The sequence below is a fragment of the Pholis gunnellus genome, assembly GCF_910591455.1.
Source record: "Pholis gunnellus genome assembly, chromosome: 24".
Lineage (NCBI taxonomy): Eukaryota > Metazoa > Chordata > Actinopteri > Perciformes > Pholidae > Pholis > Pholis gunnellus.
Window position 1 is genome coordinate 4,501,836 of NC_136551.1, and position 23,341 is coordinate 4,525,176.

At 46.3% G+C, this 23,341-nt stretch overlaps 4 protein-coding genes across 12 annotated transcripts in view; 2 read left to right on the forward strand and 2 right to left on the reverse strand.

Moving 5' to 3' along the window:
• The first annotated feature begins 1,020 nt into the window (after positions 1-1,020).
• rcbtb1 (regulator of chromosome condensation (RCC1) and BTB (POZ) domain containing protein 1) lies at positions 1,021-4,897 on the forward strand. Its single transcript, XM_079185745.1, has 12 exons — positions 1,021-1,348; positions 1,470-1,620; positions 1,743-1,909; positions 2,565-2,723; positions 2,806-2,913; positions 2,998-3,140; positions 3,417-3,480; positions 3,659-3,785; positions 3,902-4,028; positions 4,132-4,283; positions 4,399-4,529; positions 4,753-4,897. The coding sequence occupies exons 1-12, from the start codon at positions 1,028-1,030 to the stop codon at positions 4,891-4,893; spliced, it is 1,791 nt and encodes a 596-aa protein (XP_079041871.1). The 5' UTR covers positions 1,021-1,027; the 3' UTR covers positions 4,894-4,897.
• A 30-nt stretch (positions 4,898-4,927) lies between these two features.
• Positions 4,928-9,907, forward strand: cdadc1 (cytidine and dCMP deaminase domain containing 1). 2 transcript variants are annotated; one of them, XM_079185747.1, is made up of 11 exons: positions 4,928-6,181; positions 7,012-7,125; positions 7,399-7,499; positions 7,602-7,779; positions 8,050-8,353; positions 8,430-8,636; positions 8,723-8,832; positions 9,002-9,051; positions 9,146-9,505; positions 9,620-9,668; positions 9,770-9,907. In XM_079185747.1, exons 2-11 carry the CDS (start codon positions 7,026-7,028, stop codon positions 9,865-9,867), a joined length of 1,557 nt encoding a protein of 518 aa, XP_079041873.1. In that variant the 5' UTR covers positions 4,928-6,181; positions 7,012-7,025; the 3' UTR covers positions 9,868-9,907. The 2 variants fall into 2 exon arrangements, with proteins under 2 accessions (XP_079041873.1, XP_079041872.1); XM_079185746.1 differs by lacking the exon at positions 4,928-6,181 and having other exon boundaries at positions 6,936-7,125.
• cab39l (calcium binding protein 39-like) lies at positions 9,889-15,986 on the reverse strand. The gene is made up of 9 exons (XM_079185748.1): positions 15,817-15,986; positions 13,890-14,023; positions 13,530-13,694; positions 13,330-13,448; positions 13,062-13,230; positions 12,874-12,933; positions 12,626-12,691; positions 12,387-12,530; positions 9,889-12,269 (listed from the first exon to the last, which is right to left on the reverse strand). The coding sequence occupies exons 2-9, from the start codon at positions 13,989-13,991 to the stop codon at positions 12,090-12,092; spliced, it is 1,005 nt and encodes a 334-aa protein (XP_079041874.1). The 5' UTR covers positions 13,992-14,023; positions 15,817-15,986; the 3' UTR covers positions 9,889-12,089.
• Positions 15,987-16,804: 818 nt separating this feature from the next.
• The window catches only part of mcf2la (mcf.2 cell line derived transforming sequence-like a), a 34,361-nt gene continuing 27,824 nt past the window's right edge, over positions 16,805-23,341 (reverse strand). For 4 of the 8 annotated variants that reach the window (XM_079185701.1, XM_079185698.1, XM_079185697.1 and 1 more), the window contains exons 23-31: positions 23,244-23,336; positions 23,079-23,157; positions 22,904-22,994; positions 22,717-22,802; positions 21,085-21,159; positions 20,055-20,164; positions 19,853-19,965; positions 19,445-19,548; positions 16,805-19,337 (exon numbers count right to left, since the gene is read on the reverse strand). In XM_079185701.1, the coding sequence (XP_079041827.1) occupies positions 19,258-19,337; positions 19,445-19,548; positions 19,853-19,965; positions 20,055-20,164; positions 21,085-21,159; positions 22,717-22,802; positions 22,904-22,994; positions 23,079-23,157; positions 23,244-23,336 (831 nt within the window). In that variant the 3' untranslated portion in view covers positions 16,805-19,257. Of the gene's footprint in view, positions 19,338-19,444; positions 19,549-19,852; positions 19,966-20,054; positions 20,165-21,005; positions 21,160-22,716; positions 22,803-22,903; positions 22,995-23,078; positions 23,158-23,243; positions 23,337-23,341 lie in introns of those variants that run through there. The other 4 variants (XM_079185699.1, XM_079185702.1, XM_079185703.1 and 1 more) reach the window with 3 other exon arrangements.

A 23,341-nucleotide genomic window follows, 5' to 3' on the forward strand; every position in this document is an offset into this window, starting at 1 on the left:
GACGCAACAACGTGGGTGTGTTTGATTTGTGTCACTTAGCGTGATTGTCAGGCGGTCAGTTTTTACCTTACCTACACCAAATACTTCATACTTTGTACACTTAATAAAAACAACTTCAAATGCGAAATGTTTGGTTTTAATCCCTTTTTTAAATAACTACTTTCAGACAAACAGCACTTGCTTCTGAGCGTCAGATTTGTGGACTGATCTCTCACATAATTCAGCACATCAAAGGCCGATGAGCCCATATTTATGTGGTAGTACTCCATCTGCTGGTTGTCAAGGAAAACTACAAGTACATGGAAAGATAGTTTAAAATACTGGGTTAACTGTTTATTTTAGATCCCAAATGCAAGCATGTGCTGTATAGAGTTGTCTTGACTTGAAGGTAACTTTCTACAAATTAAATAATAGCAAAAGTCACAAACCTGGTGTGCTTTTTTTGTTTTTACTAATGCTGATGTGCATCGAACATTTCATTTAATAATAATAAACTGTACATTGTTCTTTCTGAGCTTGGGTGCCAACGGTGTTTAGTTTTTTCCCCAAAAAATGGACATAAACAATAACTTTTTGGAACAGCAGTTCGGTCGATGGCCGGAGGGGGGCAGCAACACTCACCCATGCAGACCGGAATTAAAAGAGACGAAGAAGTCGCTGTACTCAACACGACCACAACAGTCTAGAGAAGCAGCTGTACTGTTGACACCGTGGAGACGTTTTCAGTCGGGTAACTTTACGCCACTCTATGTATTATAGATGTGGGTTATTTGTACTCAGTGTTATTGATGGTTGTAATGAAATATGTGTCTGTTTGTCTCTTCTCAGTTGTCATGGAGCGATGCTTTAGGTAGGAAGAGCTCAGGAACTAAGCCACTAGCTTCTGTTGTTCACCGTGCGCTTCAGTGCCCGTTAGCTTGCTGCGATGCAATTAACATCACAATTATTACTGTCAGAGAAGAAAGTTCGTTTTTTTTAGCTTCTGATTCTCTCATTTGGCTTGATAACTACTTATTTGCATGTAATTATGCGTACATCTGTCTGTCATCATATCAGTCTTCTTCTTCTTCTTCTTCGTAGTGTCAGCAGGGATGGTTCCGCTTCTTGCTCCCCACCTCCTCCAGCATCACCTCCTCCTTCTCCCCCTCGTGGTCCTCCCTCCTCTCCCCCGTCGGCCCTGACCGCTGCTCCCCTACACGGAAGGCTGGGTTTCACAGGAGCCATGGCGGACGTCAGTAAGTGGCCCCTGTTCTCTCTGCTGAGCCCCGAGGAGCTGGCCACTGTTCGACAGGCCTGTGTGTTTGGAAACTCTGCCAATGAGGCCATCTACATCACACATGCCAATGAGGTGAGCGGCGTGTGTTCAAACAAACTCCTTGTTGTGTTCTTGGCAGTTTTCATTTGTTCTACGTACAGTTCTGGGAACCAAAACCTTCTTTTATCTTGATTTGTGTGTTATTGTTTCCCAGGTTTTTGTGTTGGGGTTGAACTGCAGCAGCTGCCTCGGCACAGGAGACAGTCTGAGCACCGTTGTGCCAAAGAAACTGGACTTCCTGCGGGGGAAGAAGGTAGCCAGCCTCAGCTATGGAAGTGGGCCCCATGTCCTGTTGGCGACAGAGGGTCAGTACTTACTTACAGCTATATCAATCACTTAGCCTGTGAATCATACCTGTATTTGAGCTTAGAATCTGGATTGTCAAGCCTTGGACTCTGCTGGTCTTCTCTGTGTTTGTTTACCGCAGACGGACAGCTGTTTGCTTGGGGGCACAACGGCTACAGTCAGCTGGGGAACGGGACGACCCACCAGGGACTGTCCCCGCTGCTGGTCGCCGCCAACCCGCAGAACAAGAAAGTGAGAGAAGTGGCGTGTGGCTCGCATCACTCCATGGCCCTCACTCTGGATGGAGAGGTATTTTAAAATGCATGTTTACTTAAATGTTAAATCTCCAGCTTCATGTGCCGAAAATAATAGGTAAAACACATAAAATAATGAAGTTACTTTGTTAAATGTAATATACTTAAACACCTGACTGTTGTCTGTCCCATGTGAGACAAGTATAGCACGGTTTGCCCCATAATTTAATTAAATACAGACAAACACAACGAGAGCATATTCACATACTCCAGTATGTTTGTATTCCATGTTTAGTTTTAGACGAGTCACGTGAAACCCTTGACGTAGCCACCTCCTGCTGTGCTAGTGTCGGACTAAGCAGCTTATTTTTAACCCCGAGGCATTAAGCTAGCGCTTAATTAGGCTGCGTGTGCGTGCGTGCGTGCATGCATGTGTGTGTGTGTGTGGCAAGCAAGCAAGCAGGAAAGGCTGCTACCATGTTAAACACTGACTCTACAGCAGTACATTTGACAGTGTTGTGTTAATATTATATCAAAATAAGATGTGAAATTGTCTCAGGGTTAGTCACGCGGAGCTCTTTTCTTACCACCGAAGAAATGTTGTTGACGTTACAGCAGAATCTGGTTGTGGCTTTCCTGACGCGACAACTCGACCGTTGTAAGATTTGTGTTTGCGTCCCTGGTCCTGACCTGCCTCCCCGCCCCTCCAGGTCTTCGCGTGGGGTTACAACAACTGTGGCCAGATTGGCTCGGGCTCCACGGCCAACCAGCCCCACCCCAGGAAAGTCACCGGCAGCCTGCAGGGCAAGACCGTGGTCGGCATCACGTGCGGGCAGACCTCCTCCATGGCTCTGCTCGACATCGGAGAGGTGACGACGGCGGGAAATCTTCACGATCCCCGCGAAGAAAAACCTGAACTTCATACCTTAAAAGTTGTTTGTGTTTATTTAGGTTTATGGCTGGGGCTATAATGGTAATGGCCAGCTGGGTATCGGTAACAATGGGAACCAGCTGACGCCTTGCCGCCTCACCGCTCTCCAGGAGCAGTGCATGCAACAGGTCAGGACGACAACCCAAAGTGATGCTGACTGGGGATGTTGTGTATACTGAAGTTGCGTGACTCAACTGTTCCCTGTTTTCCAGGTTGTGTCGGGCTACAGCCACTGCCTGGCACTGACCGATGAAGGGCTGCTGTACTCCTGGGGAGCCAACACCTACGGTCAGCTGGGGACCGGCAACAAGAGCAACTACCTCAGCCCGGTGCTGATCATGGCGGACAAAGAGAGGTGAGGCGCGAAAGAGGGGCTGAAGCCTTTGTGTTTGGATTAGAGACAGATTCCTCTCATCCTGTTTAGGCTTCTACTTCCTGTTTCCTGTCCTCATTTCCTCCCCCCCCCCCTCGTACCTTTTCCGCTCCTGGTCTTAAGTAGTCGTCAGTGTGCAAAAGGAACTCGTCATAGACGATAACAACACCCTGCTCTTTCTTGTTGTGGCTCTAACGGGACGTTAACGCTCTCCATGTGAATCCGTGCCAATTTCTAAACGCGTCTCTCGTTTGTCAGGATTGTCGAGGTCGCAGCTTGCCATTCAACACACACGTCAGCAGCCAAGACCCAAAGCGGTCAGGTACATATGCAATTCACCTTGTCCACAATGGCTCCTTAAGTATTCACATGCGAGTGGATTTGTGTATTTGGCTTCAGAGTTTGTTTTTGTTGCAGGATTGAGTGTTTCTCAGTTTTGTCCCAATTATTTGAAGTGGGCCTGTGTGTTCAGCAAGCCATGATCGTGTTTCACCCGCCAGGTGTATATGTGGGGTCAGTGTCGGGGTCAGTCCATCGTCATGCCACACCTCACGCACTTCACCACCACCGACGACGTCTTCGCCTGCTTCGCCACGCCCTCCGTCATGTGGAGGCTCATGTCTATGGGTGAGAGAGAGAGAGAGAGGGTGTTGATCCTCATCCTTTCTTCGCTAACATCGTGAGACCTGTTCTCAAAAACGTGACCGTAAGCTTGATTTATTGCTCTCTGCTTTATCCCCCAGAGCACGACGACTTCATGACCGTCGCCGAGGCTCTGAGGAAAGAGTTCAACAGCCCGGAGACGGCCGACCTCAAGTTCAGCGTCGACGGCAAGTTCATTCACGTCCACAAAGCTGTGCTGAAGATCAGGTGCGTGTCCCGTGTGCAGTTAAGACGTAGCTATAACCCCCAAAAAAGCAGATTTAGGTTCAGCCATTTGTTCACGTCGGATAATGTGTGTTGTTTTGAGCAGGTGTGAGCATTTCCGGTCCATGTTTCGCTCCCAGTGGACGGAGGATCAGCAGGACGTGATCGAGATCGGCCAGTTCTCTTACCCCGTCTACAGGTCCTTCCTCCAGTTCCTCTACACGGACGCCGTCGACCTTCTACCCGAGGACGCCATCGGTCAGCACGCGCATTTGTCAAACGCTCGTGTTTTCTCATTTGTGTGGCTTCTATTCATACCTCTCTGTGTGTGTGTGTGTGTGTGTGTGTGTGTGTGTGTGTGTGTTGGCTGCAGGCCTGTTGGACCTGGCCACCTCTTACTGTGAGAACCGCCTGAAACGACTGTGTCAGCAGATCATCAAGAGAGGGATCAACGTCGAGAACGCCTTCACCTTGCTGTCTGCCGCCATACGATACGACGCCGAGGTACAGTACAGGCACGCTGCGCTACTGTACTGCAGAGGTTCAGCCGACTTTTACAGATATTTTCATATACTTTACAACAAAAGTCTGAGTTTAAAGCGACTGAGAAGCTGCATGATAACATCTAAACTTTCCCTCCGATAGTTTTGAAGTAAGAATCGGTCAGAAAATTCTCCTCTGTTTTACGAACGCATCGCTCTGTCTCGTGTTATTTCTCTTTTCCTAGGACCTGGAAGGGTTTTGTTTTCGCTTCTGCGTGAACCACCTCACTCAGGTGACTCAGACCGCAGCCTTCTGGCAGGTGGACGGAGCGATGCTCAAGGAGTTCATCAGCAAAGCCAGCCTCTACGGGGCCTTCAAGAACTGAGCGGGCACTCCGACGTTACCGCGCCGCTGCGCCACAAACATCAGGTCGGATCACATTCCGAAAAGAAAGCTTTCTTGAGACGCTGATTTTCATATTTACTGAGGCGGATAAGCAGCGTCCTCTATATGGACTGGAATTTTAAGCCGCTTTATCGACAGATCTGAAGTCAGCCCTTTGGCCAATTCCTGTGGAGTCGCTCAACGACGTCTTCTTCTGTCTCGCTGCATTGAGTTCTCTAAACGCTGTACTTTAATTTTTGCTTGTTCTCTCGGCCAGTGCTAACTTTTTTTTCTGACGCGTCCGACATGTCCATTCGGGAGACCAAAGACCTGGTTCAGAGGACAGAGTCTGTGTCTGGGACCTGAAACAGATGTTTCGCTAGAAGAGCTTTGACTTAAACTGGCCAGGACACAAGAACCACTTTACCGAAACGCATCAATTTGCAGCAAAAGTAGCTCCTGGATGTGTTGAAAGTTTCAATTTGAAGTCGCTCTTGAAGCTCATTTAAAGGCGTCGACGTACACCGTTGATCCGGATCATACTCTGGGTCGCTTATCTATCTCAGCTGGTATTCTGTATATTTTGTGGTGTCAGCATAATAATTTCCTTTTTATACTCGAGTCCGTTTTGTTTTGAATGCTCATTCTACCTGACTTAAATGTGTTGCTCTGCGGCACCTTTAAGAAACTGCAGTCGCTTCTTTTTCTTTTCACATTCAGTGAAACTGTGATAGTTCAGATCGCTGCGGAAGACAAGAGAGCTGAGTTAAAAGGATTAAAATGTGTCGAAGGCGGATGGCTTGTTGCAGACGCTTTATATTCCAAGAATAACCTTCTATTGCTTTTTTTTTTACTCTGGGACAAACTGATCCAAGGTGACTGTTTTCATCCGTTTGTGTTATCGGGGCAAATGCAAAGAAATTCAGTGAGACCAAAATGAATCCTTAATGATTCCTCTGTAATTTAATCACAATTTAAAGCACAATACACCGCAGGCTAAAAAGCAATATGAATGTGCGTGATTAAACGGTGAGATGTTTTGTTAATATTCTGACAGCTTGGGTTTGTGATGACCAATAACTGCCTGCAGGTCCTGGTTTATTGCTTCTGTTGCATTACTGGGCAATGAATGAATGAATGAATGAATGAATGAATGAATGTAGGAGGTAAAGAGTGTGATTGGCCACGTCAGCTGACTGGTGAGATCAGTTTCAGTTTCTGTTTGTTAGGTTTCTATTTCTCCATTCAGAGGCTTGAGACAAGCAGTTTGATTTGGTCTGAGCTTGCTGGTAAGTAGGAACTCTGTTTATTATCAAAGCAAAGTATCATTCAGGTTAGAAAACAACTACAGATTCATTTGACATTAGGTTTCTGTGCTTTAGCGGAATTAGGAGAAAGTTTACAATTTTGTTTTAGATGAAAAGAAAACCGGGGGGAAAAAAAATCTGATTGTTCTGCTTACTGTATTAAGATTAAAGTATATTTTTATTGTACTTTGTTTATATTTTATTTACATAGGACAAGTTTATATTTATTTGGTTCAACTCAGCACCATGGTTTACTTTGAGGTGATCAGCACTAAAGTACTGGGATCTCTGACTGTTTTTCTGCTGTTACATAACTGACATGTTTTTCTATACGTATATTTAGTAATGGAATCACAAGTCTCTGAATAAATAAATAAATAAATAACTCAACTCTTCTTTGTTTCCATGTAATGGTTTTCTTTGCACTTGATTAGTCTCTTATTAATTCATTATTATTATGTGCATTCTTTGGCATGAGATTACACTTCAGATAATATAAAAATCACATTATTTCTTATTCTGCATTTATTTGTGTGTGTCATACTAAGGCAGCTACTTCATCATAGTGTAATCAAAGCAGCAGTTATATGGTGATGTATGATACCGTGGTGCTCTGCTGCCACCTGCTGGAACAAACGGGTATTCAACGACCTACTCATCGTTGCCCCGCCCTCTTTGGTACGTCAGAGGTTATTGCGGAACTAACCCGGAAGTATGTCAAGCAACCAACCACTAGCCGCGAACAGATCTAAGGTCAGTTCTTGTGTGCAGAATATGTCGGATAACCCAAACCTGTCACGTGTAACACGTAGGTTAGCCTGATTGAATGGAAGGAAGCGAGATGAGGAACCGAGCCGATCCGGGCCAGTCCACACCGGGTCGCGAAACGATAGACGGTAGCACCCAGACTGACAGCAGACTACAAGGTGAGCCAGATGGAGGAATGGCTCGTGTTATGATTGTTTAGCAACACTTCTGTGATGTCATAAAACAGCTGTGTGAGGAGAGGTGTGACCACAGGCGAACACTTAATCTGTACTTAATCTGTTTTACTGCTACATCTTTTTCTTGTTTATGGTAGCAGCTTGTCAATAACCATGATTACCTCAGGAAAGCAAGTGGCTTACATGACAGTAGCCTAAATGTATTGTTTGCGTTTGTTAGCTGAGCGTGTCCACTTTGTATTGGCTGTCCTCCAGGTCCTGGCCCCAGGCTGTCAAAGGTAAACCTGTTCACTTTGTTGAGTTTGTGGATGGAGCTGTTCCCGCAAGAGCAATCCGAAGAAGAGGACCACAGTGAGGTGGGTGTAATGAAATGCACACAGTTGTGGGACAGTGAGTTCTCGTAGGCTGCAGCACTCGAGCGTTCTCAGTGTTCAGTAATGACGTGTGTCATGTTCCAGATCCGCGGGACGGGTCTGGTGGTGGTGCGGGACAGCAAGGTGGTGGGGCTCCACTGTTCAGGAGCCGAGCTCCACGCAGGACAGGCAGCCATCATCCAACATGGCGCCTGCTTGGCTGACTGTCAGTTGTACTTCTCGCGGAGGCCCTGCGCCTCCTGCCTCAAGATGATCATCAATGGTGAGGAGACGGGGGTTCAAAGTATGATTGGGTTGCAACAGCCATTCATAAATCCATTACTACGTTTGTGTGCCAAGTTCTGAGGTCTTAAGTCTGAGGTCTAAGGAGTTAAAGGGGCAGTGCAGCATGTGGTCCAGGTGCAGTCACACTGTTATAAACTGTAGTGTTTTACAATCCTACTGACCTATTATACATCAGTAATGAGCTGAACTTGGGATCGCTCGGCTCCACCTCCTCCACAATACACCATGCTGCTTTCTCTTCCTCCAGCCGGGGTCAGTCAGATCTCCTTCTGGCCCGGAGACCCTGAGGTCAGCATGCTGAGGCCCGCCTCGGCAGACCACCCAAGCTCCCGCTCCCTCGGTCCACCCGGCCGCATCACGGAGGAGGCCGCGCTGGACGCCGTGGCAGCGGAGAGGCTGAAGTCCAACAGCCGTCCCCACATCTGCGTGCTGCTGCAGCCGCTGGCGCCCGGCCTGGCGCAGTTTGTGGACGAGACGTCCCGTGAGTGTGATTTCGTGGCGATAATGTCCGATGATGAGCCGGGGCTGAATACAGAGGAGCTCTTCAACAGGTACCGTCCTTTGCATCTCGACGCATTGATGAACCGCAGCTGTGTTGCATGTAAGACGTTCTTCCTGCTTTTCCAGAGAGCGGACGACGCACCTGAAGGCTCTCTCCAGACGGCTCCTGGTCAAGGCGTCCGAGCAGCACCGGGAGATCTTGACCCACATGGGTCTGGAGAACTTCTGCGTGGAGCCAAACTTCTCCAACCTGAGACACAACATGAGGGAGCTGGTGGAGGTTCTGGCCGTGGTGGCTGCCGGCTTGCCGCAGCAGCGTTACGGCTTCCACAGGTTAGAAAACGCTCGCCGGTCCCTCACGCGTCTGCCGTGCGTTTTGCCGTTATTTTGTCGTTGACTGTGTCGCTCCTGTGACCCAGGGAGCAGCCGTCAACCCCGGAGTCCTCGCCGCCTCCCCGTCACGAGGGGCTGTCCCAAGAAGTGGCTCGCCATTGCATCATCCAAGCCAGGCTGCTGGCTTATAGAACAGGTCTGATTGGTTCTTCTGTTTGTCACAAACAGGATTCTTCCCAATTACAAACAGCTGCATGCCTGGAGGACATTCTCCCTACATTGCATGTTTTAAAAGGTCACAGTCATTAATAACCAGCGTCCCTGTCACCAGCCTCTTACATGCAAAGCTGTCATTTTCATTCCAGAGGACCCCAAAGTGGGTGTGGGTGCTGTCATCTGGGCCAAAGCACCGTCGGTGAGCTCAGCTTCCTTCCTTTTAACTTTTTTTTTTATCCCAGGTGCATTATTCCTGTTAATAAAGTTCACTTTGATCTGCTCTCTTGTCCCAGGCTGCCAGTGATGGAACGGGGTGTCTGTGCCTGGTGGGTTGCGGGTACAACGCCTACCCAGCCGGCTCCCACTATGCAGAGTACCCACAGATGGACACCAAACAGGAGGACCGGCAGAGACGCAAATACAGATACATCGTCCACGCCGAGCAGAACGCCCTCACCTTCAGGACCCGACCCATCAAACCGGAGGAGCCCGCCATGCTGTTTGTGACCAAATGCCCGTGCGACGAGTGCGTCCCTCTGATCAGAGGCGCCGGCATCACGCACATCTACACCACGGACCGGGACCGGGACAAGGACAAGGGCGACATCTCCTACCTGAGGTTCGGCGGCCTGAAAGGCGTCAGCAAGTTCATAGTGAGTACGCGAGGACGATGTCTCTCTCTCTCTCTCTCTCTCTCTCTCTCTCTGCTGAGGAAAGCAGACAAGGAAAGCAGACAAGGAGGTGACATTTTTGTTCTGCCTTCACAGTGGCAAATGAGCCCTTCGGTTTCCTCGGCGTCCTCTCCTCCCCACGCCAGTGAGTCCCATCTCGTAACCTCGACGTCTTCAAATGTTCCTTTACGTGTTCCTCGAAAAAAAGTAACCCGCGGTGTCTTTTTTTTTTATTTTTTATTCCAGATGGTTGTGTCGGGAAGCACAGCAGGGAGGCCGAGCGGGAGAGCCACAGCAACAAGAAGCGGTGCACCAACAGATCCCACGACTTGCCTAGCAGCTGAACGCCGGCCGCAGGCGGACAGATGCAACACTACAGGGGGTCACGTTTTTTTTTTAAAGCCGCATCAGCGCGGATAGAACTGGGACAAATCTGAACGTTAAGTCTGCGCCGCACATCGTTTGATTTATTCGCTCTTTCAGGGAGTAACTGGGATCGGTTTCATGACCCCGACCACTGACCTCAGAAGGACACTATTGGGAACAGACGGATGAAAGGAGCGGGAAATAAGAGATGCCACAAGAAAATAATATATTTTAAATAGTGATATAAACTGTGTGGATTTGTCTGTCATTTTATTTTTTTAATACGTGGTAAATAGTTAATGTAAACGAAGGATGGTACGCAACGCCGGGAGTATTTTACTCATGATTATATTACAGATGTATTGATATGATCCATAAAGCTGCTTTAAGGAAGAAGGAACTTGATTACAAAGATGTACTCTGGTGTCATTCATTTCATCCAAAAGAACATTGTGTGCTTTGGTGTTAAGTGTAAGTTACAGCATCTTTGAAGGAGATAAATACACATGAGAATGAGAGAGAAGTTGCACAGCACCTGCCTGTAAACAAATGAGCGCACATACACACACACACACACACACAGCATGAATTCCCATCCTTTAATTTGTCGTGAATGTGGTACAATAGCATCAATGTGGAAAACAAGGTGGCTGCTATCAGAGCGAGAGGACACTGGGAGGACGATGTGGAGCTCTGCTGAGTTTGGATGTAAAGCTGGTCGCTCCACATCTCATGTTATATTCTGATATAGTACGATATGTTACAGCGTCAAATAAAAAGCTGGTATTGTTTATTTTTTTAATGATTTCTTTTACGCCAGAAAAGCGAAAGCAGAATGTCCGTTCACAGGTTTATAATTGTTAATGTCACCCAGCTGCACTCCACTACTATTAGTCTTCAAATGTACCGTTTGGAGTCTTAACGAAAGAGATTTAAACATCAAACTTCTGTGGGAGCTCAAAGTAACCCGAATGGAAAATGGAATTATGATTTCTCATTTCGGAGTCAAATATAAAACCAACAGCACTTTCAAAAGTAGCGTTTTAGCGTCTTCGGTTTTGTACATTTTATGGTCCTTTCGCGTCGAAACGGTTACATTTCTCAATTACAACTTTGACCTCGCTCTGTGACGAGCCTGAGTTTAGTAGCCGACGCGGTTCGTTACTCGCTTATTGAATCCCTGGTCCGCACACAATGCTGCAAAAAGGTTTAAAAACGACTCAAATATAGCGAGTTAAAGAGGTTCACTGCTCAATCGCAACAAATATGTTCTTATCCAGACCATATTCTCATCGACATAATAATTAAGCTCCCCCTGGAAAGAGACTGGAAATACAAAAAGAGGAAAGGAAAACACACCAAAACCAAAAAAAGGCACCTCTGAATCTTCTTCTTTCTAACACCAACATCAGAGCAGAACACTTTGTCACAGCACAGAGAAGAAACAAAGACACGAGCAGCCGTCTTTACGGCTCCTCCACACAGCGAAGCGCCTCCCCGTTAACGCCATCACTCACAACGGCGCTCGTTTCGGGCGTACAAACCATAAACTGTACAAGAAAATGAAACTATACATAAAACGGAATTACCCTCAAGCAGTGACACGATTAACATTTAAAAAAAAATATATATAATACAGAAAGTGCCACCAGCAAAGAGAACCAGTGATGGAAACGGGTTGAAGCTCACTGTACCGATTACCCTTCATGTCAAAGACTTAAAATATTCCTACTGTTGAGATTTATTGGTGACTAAAACCAGTTCCCTCCCCGGCGTTTGGCGAGCAGAAGGCTTCTGGTTATTACTTTTTTGTTAGACTTGAGAACGTGTTGTTGGCTGATCCCAACCGGACACGTTGATCCCGCTAAAAGACGAAAAAAAGAAGCAGAAATTCTTCATATATTTGTTGTTTTTTGGGGGGGATTTGCAGCTACTTCATTTAAATAGTTAAAAATCAACACGTTCTGGTGACTGTGATTCTCCCAACAGAGCTAATCCGCTTCCTCCAACACCTTGAGTTGTGGCGCTACATGCTACTGATGAAAGATTTCATGATTTAAAAAAAGAAATGTACAAAAGAAAAGATCAGTGATTGAGAACTACTGTTGCACGAGTTTTAAATGAACCAACGAAGAGAAATAAAAGACAAATAACGTCTTTCAAATAGAATAACCGTCATTGTTAATGTGTTGTTGCTCCTCTAGGAGGCCGGCTTCTTCAGGTCCCGGATCTGTTTGATTAGGTAGGTCTTCTCGTCGTTGAACTGCTCGTCGTCTGTGCGGTCCTTCTGGAAGTTGCTCAGGAAGTCGATCAGCTTGGTCTGGTTCTTGAGCAGGATGTCGATGATGGGCTGCGTCTTGTTGGGGTTGGCGACGAAAACCTTGAAGGACGAAAACAAGGTTTTTTTGTACGAACGAGAGAATTTCGATAGAACATTAATTGTCTTTCTGGACATTTGCTGCGTTGACATGCACCAGTGTTGCGTTTGTGTCGTCACCTTGAAGACGTGGAAGGCCTCAAACTGGATGTTGGGGCTCTTGTCTCGTAGCAGATTCATCATCAGCTTGAGATTCTCAGGCTTGCTGATGTAGCGCGTCATCACCGTGAAGTTATGTCTGTCCAACAACAGCTCGCCCAGGAGCTGGAGGAGAGAGAGAGAGAGAATCAATATAAATATATAAACATATATATATATATGTTTAATGCTCTACAAATCCACAGAGGAGCCAGTCAGACCTTTAGAGACTGCCTCTTGGTGACGTAGTTCTCAGAGTGCAGCAGCTTCTCGTAGTCTGCAAACACCTGTAGTGACATTAGAAACACATTTTACATTAGATTGCTAACAAACTGGTGGATCATTATTATATTAACAGATGGAATTTGGGAATGCTTGCTGAATGTCTGGTTGCCTGTGGTTTGAATATTTGTCCATTTGCCTCCAAAGAAGTTTAGCAAATTAAAAAACACCAAAACAAGTCACTCACAGCATCGTAGTGCAGTTCAAGGTATTCGGCCACAAGCACTTTGTGTCTCGTCAGGAGATCCTGCGAAGAAAGACGGGAACACGATTTATAAATCCATCACACGGTGGAGCCAAACGTCACAGAACGCCGTGACTCAAACCGCTGTCCAGCAGATGTTTTCTATAGTTTCTGGTTTGACCCCGAGGTACCTTGAAGGTGGCGAAGGCGTCGGAGGCGATGTCGAAGGTGGACATCTCCACGTAGTGGAAGAAGCTGTTGAACTGATCCGACTGGAGAACTATCTTGGCGAGCGGCTCGTGGCGGATGCACTCCCTCAGCATGATCCCACAGTTCAACGCGACCTGCGGAGTCTCGTACCTTCAGAAAAACGCAGAGAGAGCGGTTTGTGTCACCTCTCTGGAAGCCATCCGACTCTGTAGAGTACGTACTCTGTGTGTGTGTGTGTGTGTGTCTCACCCTTTCAGCAGTATGAAGAGGACCTCTTGGTGGGAGCAGAAATATTCGACGGTGGGGCTCCGCGTCCCGATCTGCCTCCTCAGGATGTTGTTGAAGATCTGACACACGTCCTTCTTCCCCTGGAAGCACGAAAATAAAAACACGTCAACGCTCCATCGTTTCTTTTTCCCCCCCGACCGCGCACTCAGCCCTCTCCTCACCTCGAACTCGATGACCTGCAGGTTTTCCACCAGCGACAGCAGCAGCCCGCTGTTGTACAGCTCCTGGGCCAGCTGGGCCACCGTCTCGGTGTGAGGCTCCTTGTCGTTGCTGCCGTACAGGATCTCCTTCATGGACACCAGACACTTGGACACCTCCTCAGACGCCTGGGGAACAGAGAGAGGGAGGGAGCTGACATCTGAAACTTGAGCCTGAACTTTGCTCACAGTTTATATATGTGTGTGTGTGTGAGTGAAATGTCTTGACAGGGAAGTGCGACAGGCCCAGGCTGGTCCATGGTCCAATTTCACAGAGGGCCGTCACCCCCGGGGGCCCCTGGAAACACCCTTGCCCGTCTCTACCTTGTCTGTCTTCTTGTCCTGTTTCACCAGGATGGCCATGTTTTCCTTCAGCGTCCTGACGATGTCCGCCGGACTCTTGTGGGATTTACCAAACAGCGGCATGGTGGGCACGCGCACACACACGCCTCAGGGACCTGGAGAACACACACACACATGCAGGACACATAAAGGAGCAGTGTGTTCTGTTGTCGCGTGTGGAAAAATGGCAGTTTTATCGACCAGAAAAATCAATTCACGGCTTAAATATTCCTGCAAAAAGTGACGGGGGTCTTCAGACAGGGAGAGAGTTTGGTCCGGGATCGAGTGTGAGCACTTTTAATAAAGCAGCAGTGGCCTTCATGATCCAGGCCAGAGAACTTGTGACTGCTAATCCTCATCCAGGAATGTAAAAGGGCATCGCATTCTTCACCGTGTCCAAAAACGCGGATCGGTTGTTTATCACTATGTAAGACAGAAGAGGCTGAAGGAACCTTGATACATGATGCATTCCCCTGCAACAATAGACATTATCATCAGATTACGTCATGCCCACACAGCTCCAGTCAATATTTGTCAAAGGATAAGCGAGCGATGAGGAAGCAGCGATCAAAAGAGGGGAACTCCCCTGCTTTCTAATACAATAATATTGTAAACAATGGCTAATATGTCCTGATATTGCTGCAGCTGGAACTATTGTTTCTGATTAAGACTAAATGTTAGGTAAAGGACTTAATGTGGTACACACAGCCAGCTGCTCTGTTTAGGTGTACTCTAACACAGGAGGATTATACCAGGTGCTTTTGGTGACTAACTGAAGTCATTCCGGTGTAGCAGGAAAGTTACCCGTCACACCTGCGTGTCGGCCTGCACTAGTGGTGAAAGCAACTCTGGACAGTTCAACGAACAGGTTTCACGCACATTCCTAAATACTCAGCTTTGGTTTGTGCCTCGACTGTCTTGGAATGCAGAGGCAGCCATTCACAATTCAATTGGAATCTAAGTATTCAAGGAGGAACAAAGGAAGGATGGTTAACCCTCAAACACTCAGCCCTACAGCCTTGAATCTAATCAAATTCATAACCGTTCAGGGCTTTTTGGGGCCTCAGCTGTCCTTACGCAGGAGCAACCCGATACCACAGCAGACCCTGATGCCTGCCCGTATTTGATGCACTTCACTGCCGTTTACAGACACATTAAAGATTCAGTTACAGCTCTTTGCTGTCGGTAGAGTCAGAGCTGCTCCCACCTGCTGCACCTCCACCTGCTTAGAGAAACATGGCTGACTGCATGCCACAAAGTGACCAGTTACAGGTATGAAGTATTCCCACCTCCTATACATTATAAGCTTATTACTAGTACAGTTGCTTCATCAGGAGAGGGTTCAACAAGAGTTAATATAATATTTCAGGTAGTTCTGCTTTAGAAATAAGAGCAGAGCAGAACATCTTAAATATACATTTTCACTTCATGGCAGTTTCACAATGGACTCAGACTATGGCTGTAAAATAATAATACATAAATATTACATCTACAAAATGTAGGTAAAAAATGAAAGACGTCCATATTTACTTGATATTTGTCTTAAATAATTAGTTGATTACTTTCTAGAGATAATTTAATAGATGAATTAAGTAATATTTTGAGCACGAGATAGTGTTTGACAGGTTTTATTGTGAAATATGTTACCGGAAGCTGCAATGTTTTCGTCCTCGCTAGCATGACGCTGGTCGTCTAAAGTAACACAGCAAGGAGGAAAAAACACAAAAAACACACACACTGTATTTGTGCTGCTGAAGAATTAAAGAAGCCGTGAACCACAGTGTTTAGAGGAATAAGAGCTCGTGAGGAAGTCGGCAGTAAATCACACAAAAGGCCGCGTTAACAGTGATTTAACAAGGCTACACCCATCTCGAGCTATTGCTCTTCGACAGCTACAAACGATACCTACAGAGGGAGGATGTCTGGTGGGGTATCCTTAAATGTCTTGACCGCTTCTGTCCCGGTTCACAGACAGGCTGTTTGCGAGCAGGAAAGTCCGCTAAAAATGTGCGCGATACAATGTAAAATTTGTGGAATCTGTTAAGAAGCCAGTGCGGAATTCCATCTGGTCGCTTTCCAGTCAACTGTCAAACTAGCATGAACGAAGTCAACGACTTCCGGTGTAAACCTTCGTAATAGAACCTGCGCGGACGCTCGTGCGCTTAAATTAATAGACGAAGAAGGGAAAGCGGGGATTTAATTAAAACGACAACTATTAATAATCGAAATACTACGTGTATTAATTAATACGACCAAGAAATGTTCTATTTGTACAATATTTCACTGTCGCGCAGACAAATTAGCTTTATAGAGCAAACCGTATCACTTCCGGTAAGAGTCTGGCTCCCGCATGCTAACTTTATACATCTGTATCTTTCCAGCCGCGTCCGAGTCTCGTTCACATCCTCTCACATCAAGTCCTAATACCCACCGTGCCTCAGATATTACCATAATGTATGATATAAACACCAAAAGAAAATACTATTTTAAGTATTTAACATGATTTGCTTTTTTTTCCACCACCGAGAGGGATAAATAAAGCAGAAAAGAGACTGAAGGTCGGATGGTGTACGTGTTGGGACGCACCCCAGAACAAATCATGACAGTCTAAACTGGAAAAGGCCCATTGGAGGTTAAATACCACGTGGTTAACGTTACACATCCGGATCAAAATACATATTTTATGACAGTCAATGTATTCATGTGTTTTTATGATGAAGAATAAACCCCCAAAAATGTATTTATTAAAAAATTAAGCCAGTTAATAGTTATTCCAAAAGCCTACATGGCTCACACTGGTCTGATTGAGGGTGTTACAATTATAACTTTATTCAAATGCAATTTGAATAAAATAAAATAGCTTCAATTCCCACACAAAAAGGCAAAATCCCTTAGAGGAAACCATCTCAGACTTTATTAAAGCTGCTTTTCATTTTACATACAATTCAGAATTACATATTTACAAATATACACATATGTCTCATTATAATATATTTATATCAACACCATACTCAGTAGATACAATAGGAAAATAAAGACAGTGGTCGCTGCAATGTGCTGCATAAAATGAAACCTAGAAAATATAACCCTTCTCATCTCTCCAGCCTCCAGGTCAAAAAGTACAAACCCTTCAACAAGCTTTATTGTGTGATCATGATAGAACACTGACTTAAGTTTAGTGCCCGTGTCAGCTCCCAGGAGGGCAGAAAATAAACTCTCGCAACATACGACGGTGCCTGGTAAAAAATACTTGCCTTGTTCGGGGGCCTTGACAAGAGAGGTTCATGAGGAACATGCCACAAAGAGAGACGCTACAGAGAGACAAGGAGACTCACATAAACCATGATCCTCTTCACAATGTGCATGCTCTCGAGGAAAACAATGCGAGGTATAGAGGACACATCTGTACAAGTGTAACATACATTTTCTCGGTCTCACACGGGTCGACGCATAATGCCAGCCACAGTTTACTCTCTGGTTTAGCTCACAGTTTGACACAGAGAGGCCCGTAAGCGTCCTTTTCTTTTCACTGGAGAAGAATCTTTCCTTTCATAGGGAGGACATGCGTGTTGTGATTTGAGTGAGAAAGGTGGGGTTTTTTTTCAGCAAAAAGAGCTCGAGAAAACCATCACGAGCACTAATCATAGTCGGGGCCGTGTGTAACAAAACCACAGTGGTGATAAACAGCGGTGGACAAATGTAACCCACGGGGTGGTGGTGGTTTGAGTGCAACACCATAAAAACATGTTTGCCTTTGAAAAACAAGGTACGATAAAGGTCATTCAGTGTTCAGAAAAGCACAGCTTCCTTGTGTGCAGCTGGTTTGTCAGAGACGTGCCATCAACGCCCTCCTTTCCACTACAGCCGACTTAGTTTACTCACCACCCCTGCCAGACTTTTCTCATTATTCCCTATTTGCACCTGGTTATTCGATTACTCAGCTACATGGTTAAGCAAGCAAATATTGCTGTGGGGGGAGGGGGGGAGGGGGAAGGTCCGGGCCCCCGGTTAGCGCTGCTTGTAGAGAAGTGGCTCCTGTCACATGCCTGAGTGGGGCTGGGAGCAGAGGGGAGGGGACAAAGCCTGCTTTTGTTGCCGCAGTGCAAACCAAAGATAGGTCATGACACAAAAACTGGATTCATGTGCAGAGTATTGAGTTCTATCTGTTTCTGTCAAAGTGTGTGTGTGTGTGTGGGGGGGGGTATCGATGAACTCGTTAGACATTAATCCAGCAGCTAAACACATTAGAATGACCCTCTAGCCTCCGGAGGGTGACACACACTAGTTGGATTTGTGCAAGAACGTGCACACACAAAAGGCGCTTAGTCGACACAAGCAGGCGTGCGGTCACACCTGCCGGCCCACGTGACGTCTGGGGGCTTCCTGAGAAGGTAAATCCAGAGCAGCTCAGAAATAGACAATCACTCTTAGATAAAAACCAAAAAAAAAAAGAGGTCCAAAAGTTGTTCCAAGCTGCCGCTCGCTGTGTGAGGGATTTGGATGTGAGGCTTGAGAAGTGGATGACATCTGACCACCAGGTAGCGCTGTGGGTGACATTCACCTAGTGATGCATTTGACTCTGTGTCTCTAGGAGAAGATCATGCCACAAAACCAGCTGGGAAGCTCTTATCAACAGCATGGGGAGGAATGCAACCGCTGGCCCGCCAGACACTGCAGGGATCTAACACACCTCCCCCTGTGAGTGACAAGACTCACAGTGACACGTCGTGAAGATTTGACCTGCTCAGAGATGCTCCAAGATGCAGAAGAAGCATTTTTTTTCCTCTCTCTTGTTGCAGCCAGCTGCCACTTTTCACAGTGTACGATTAATGTGAAATTACGACTCTGATCGTATCTGCACCTGCGGACGTCCCGCACAAGAATCTGCCGCTGTGCCGCGATGTCGTCGGCTTGAAGGGGTTCAGTTTTTAAGTGCAGGTGTTCTTCAAATGTGTCCACTTTAATGCTACATTGCAAGAAGGGTTAAATATGAGACGGAGGACGTTTAGCTTTCCTCTGTACACCACAGATACTGTGATGTTTAAAAGAAGGCCAGCATGTTGATCTCTTTGAAGGTAAAAAGAATCTAAAGTGAGAGTTTAATACTGCTGGGTGGAAATAAGACCGACAGGTGGTTATAAATAATCAGAAAAAGGTGGGTGTAGTCGGCCGTCAGATAAAACTCTGGTAGCATTCGCAGATACAATGATAGTTTAGATTGTTTTTTGAAGGTCTGTGTGTTGAAACACCTTGATCCGTCCTGTCAGCTTCATGTTTTTTTGTGATATTCCACATGAAACGTGGTCCAGGGTCGAGGGGGGGACGGGGGAGCTGGGACAGCGATCGCAGGTCAGGGTTTGATGTCGGAGAAGCTGGTGTAGGTCTCGCTGCAGCTGGAAGAAGTGCTGAGGTTCCCCGAGACGCTGCCGTCTGCAAGGGACAGACAACAACGGTGTTGGAAGAGCACATCACGGCTTTAAAAACAAAAAGGTGTTGAGGAACAGGTGTCTCTAATATGGTGCACGTGGGACGAATACCTGAGCTGCTGAGCGACTGGGACGACTTGGACTCTGAGATGAGGCTGAGGAGGTTCGCTGCTGCCACCCAGCCCTCCTTACTGCTGCGGAGGTTCTTCACAAACCTGCAGAGGATTGAACCCAACGATGTCAACATTATTCATGTAGCCTCCTTAGTTGGCACTGTTGCACATAATCATTAAAGGATTTGGCGTTTGTCCAAACACAGTTGCTACACCAGCTATTGTAGTTACTGTAATTAAGGAGGAAAATACATTCTGGTTTATTCCTGAACAGGACGCCTGCAGAGAATTAATTCATTTCACAACATAGACCCCATAAAGTGCTGCTCGGGCCTTTAATAATCCAACTCAGGTCTGAATATAACTGATTTGGGGTTCTTTTGACTGGAGAAAACCAGATGTTTACCACTGTCCCTCCTCTCCTTCTCTGATTAGCTGCACTATGTCTCCGCTCTTGACAGACAGCTCCTGAGGTCCCGCCTTCTCGCAGTCCGCTACCACCGTGTACTTTCCCGGAGCCTGAGGGGGGGGAGGGGGGAGGTCGGTTAGAGGTGGCAAACATCAAACAACAGAGTGTAGGAAAGAGAAGTCTCCGGGTTCAGGCTCACCAGCTTCCTTGCTGCTTCGTCCTCGGGGTCAGAGTTCATGGGGTCCTCGCTGCTGGAGTATCCATCATTCTCTTCAGAGGCGTCCACCGAGAGAGACGCCTTGTTCCAGCCTGTAGGGGAGGAGAGAAGTGGAATAATGAGACATGGGAGATGACTTGAGGAATCTGTATCACACACACACACACACTCGCACTCCACGTGGCATTAAAATGCTTCCTGGTTCACTAATTAAGGAAAATTTAAATTTATGTTGAATGATGCGGACAGAGTGACTGCGCTAGTCGGGATATTCATGGTTGGAATATAAGAGACTGATGTTTTCTGTTGATATTAAAAGGACAGAAACAGAAAGACATGTTAGCGAATGTGAATTTTGCCAGGAGCAAACCGAATGCCACTTGGAAGTAAGAGTCCCAGTTACACACAAATCTCCCATGAGGAGCACAAAACCACACGATCTGCTCTGGACCATCAGATCAAAGCATGTTTGTCTGACAAATCAATACATTCACACACACACACACACACACACATCAAACACCTCCAAAATCCCAGAGAAGATCAATGGAGACAGCGGACAGGTCCCACCAGAGCTAAATCAAGATTCGTGATCAGAAGATTTCAGAGATTTGAATCACGTGGACTAATTTCAAGGCTGCCCTGACTGCCAGTGCTGGAAAATAAGTCCTAATACTCATTATTGTCCACGCCACACCATCCCTAACCCAAAACACCCAACAGTAGAAGAAGAGTGAGTGATTGATTTGAGGTAGAGTCTGTAACTTGCAGAAAACGGTGCCATTTAGCCTTGAAGTGAGACTTAAAATCTTATATTTGCAAGTGCAAAGAGTAAAAAAAAGCTTTCAGCATCTGACGCCAAATGAAAGATAAGTCATTAAAACTCAATACAAGGCTAAATGAAAGGGAAGTGGATATTTTGCCACACTTTACCTCTTTAAAAAAACCAATCATGTCCACCACAAACCACAGCAAACACCCACAGTGGCTGATCCTCAGAGCGGCTCTGTACCTCGCCGCTTGTTCTGTAACAGACTAGAGGCACTCATCCATCTGACTCTGCTCAGAGAGACATGGGGAGCCGGCACTATGGACGGGGGAGAAAACAGCCAGCGAGTCAGTGAGACAGCTAGTCCTGTAGTCAAGACAGCTGGGTCGGCAAAATGGACCAGGAGAAAGACCTGCAGGTGTAAACCCGCTCCACATCACTGCCACTGGACATACGCAGGGATTTCTCCCCTGTTTGAAGTAATCAGACATTTGTTAAGTGTTCGCCACAGCATCTTCACAAATTATTTTTACACTACTCTCGTGTCTATACAGTGCATATGAAGCTGGAGCCGGCAGCCGGTTAGCTTAGCTTAGCATAAAGACTGGAAACGGGGGGAAACAGCTAGCCTGGCTCCGTCCAAAGGCCAATTTACCCTCGGACAAAGCAAGGCTAGCTGTTCCCCTCCGTTTTCTAGTCTTCATGCTAAGCTAAGCTAACTCTAAGTAAGAACTCAAATAATGATTCCCAAAATGTTGAAAGGTACAAAACATATAATTCAGTGATGATTATGACCTGTGAAAAAAATGTTGTTATGCACATGGCAACTGCATTTCAAGACTTCAAGGTCCTGAAAACTCTCTCTCAACACTCGTACGGATGAATGGATGAATGGCGGCCTCTAGCGTGAGACGGGGCCCCTGATATCGGACGACAATGTACCTTTGAACCCAAACGGTGTGGGGTCACTCTTGACCAAGTGGCGTTTGGAGCCGTGCTCGGGGCTCAGGGCCGAGCCTGGCCACACGGGCAGAAAAAAAGGTGAAGAGAGGGAAGAGGAAGAAGAAGAGTGAGAAAGAGAACGGAGCAAGAATACGACACTTATTAAATATCTAAACCAGCGAGAAGCTTGTACATATTGTGCCTCGTGTGACCTCCCACTTTGGTCAGCATCAGGTAAAAAAAACACAGAATTAATACTGCTTACTGTGAAGTGATGTACATGCAGTAACTCCTTATTTAAGGTCTGGTGTATCTACAGCAGTAGCAATGTTAGACTTTTACCACCAGGAGGCAGAGTGACTGCAACATAAAAACTAGAATCACCAGTTCACCTCACAGCCATATTATAATGCATTCATTGATATTCAATGAATACCACAGCACATGTATGTACTGTATTTATTATAAAACTGATGATAACTATACTGGCGGAAGGGAAAACACTGTCCATTCTTATGTGTTTAAATTAAGGGTGCGTTTTAGTGCTCATCAATCAAACTTTTAATTCGTTAAAGACAAAATGAAAGCTAACATCCTCTGTCGGTCTGCCAATGTTACCTTTCGGACTCTTCAGATTGCTGAAGCCCTGCAAAGTAAAACGCTTTTTAGCCACTGAAGACCTGTCAGTGGTCGGACTGGTCACTGGTTCATCTGGAAACAATGGTTTGAAATGTAGGAAGAGAAAAAGAAAGGTTTGCAAAAATGGAGAAAAAAAGAAAAGAATAATTGAGAGGTAGAGAGACAGAAGGAGGAACCATGAAGATGAAGGTGATGAAGAAAAAGAAGATTAGTGAGAGTTTACTCTGCAGCTCTCCGTAGGAGCCTCTCAGCCACAGTTTCATGTCTAAGCGTGATGATTTATCAAACATTTACCTTTGTGTTTCGGTGAAGAAGAGGAGTCAGACACCGAGCTCGTCTCCGCCTTCTTCTGACTTTTCTGACCACCGCTACGAAATGGACTGGGAACGAGAAGAAAGAAACGTTAAAAATAAATAAAAAAGGCATCTTATCCGTGGGTGCGCCTTGTGTGTGCGATGTTTATACAAGACTAGACGCCCACCTGAGGGAGACGGAGCTGCTGTTGCTGTTGCTGGGGGGACTCGAGAAAACGGAGTCTGAGCTCTTCTGCTGACTGGCATCTGAAACACGAACTGCAGTTGAGAGCGGTGTTGTGCAAAAAGACAGAGGAGAAGAAATGCAAAATGATTTGGCGTTTGTGCGGCCGCTCACGATACCTCTGCAGGCTTTGAGCTGCTGCGTCAGAACTTTGCGGATCTCGTTCACCCATGAGGTTTTAATCTCTGGCGTTGGAGCCTGGATGAGACAAATCAATAACACGGCATTAACGGTGATCGGGTTTCTTCGCCGCCTATCAAAGCCGCGAGGCCGAGTGAGCTCACCTGGACTATGAAGACTTCGTCTCTGGAGTTACACCAAACCTCAAACTTCTTGTTGTCTCCTTTAGCGCTCTCCGTAATGCCCACCGCAGTCATCTGAG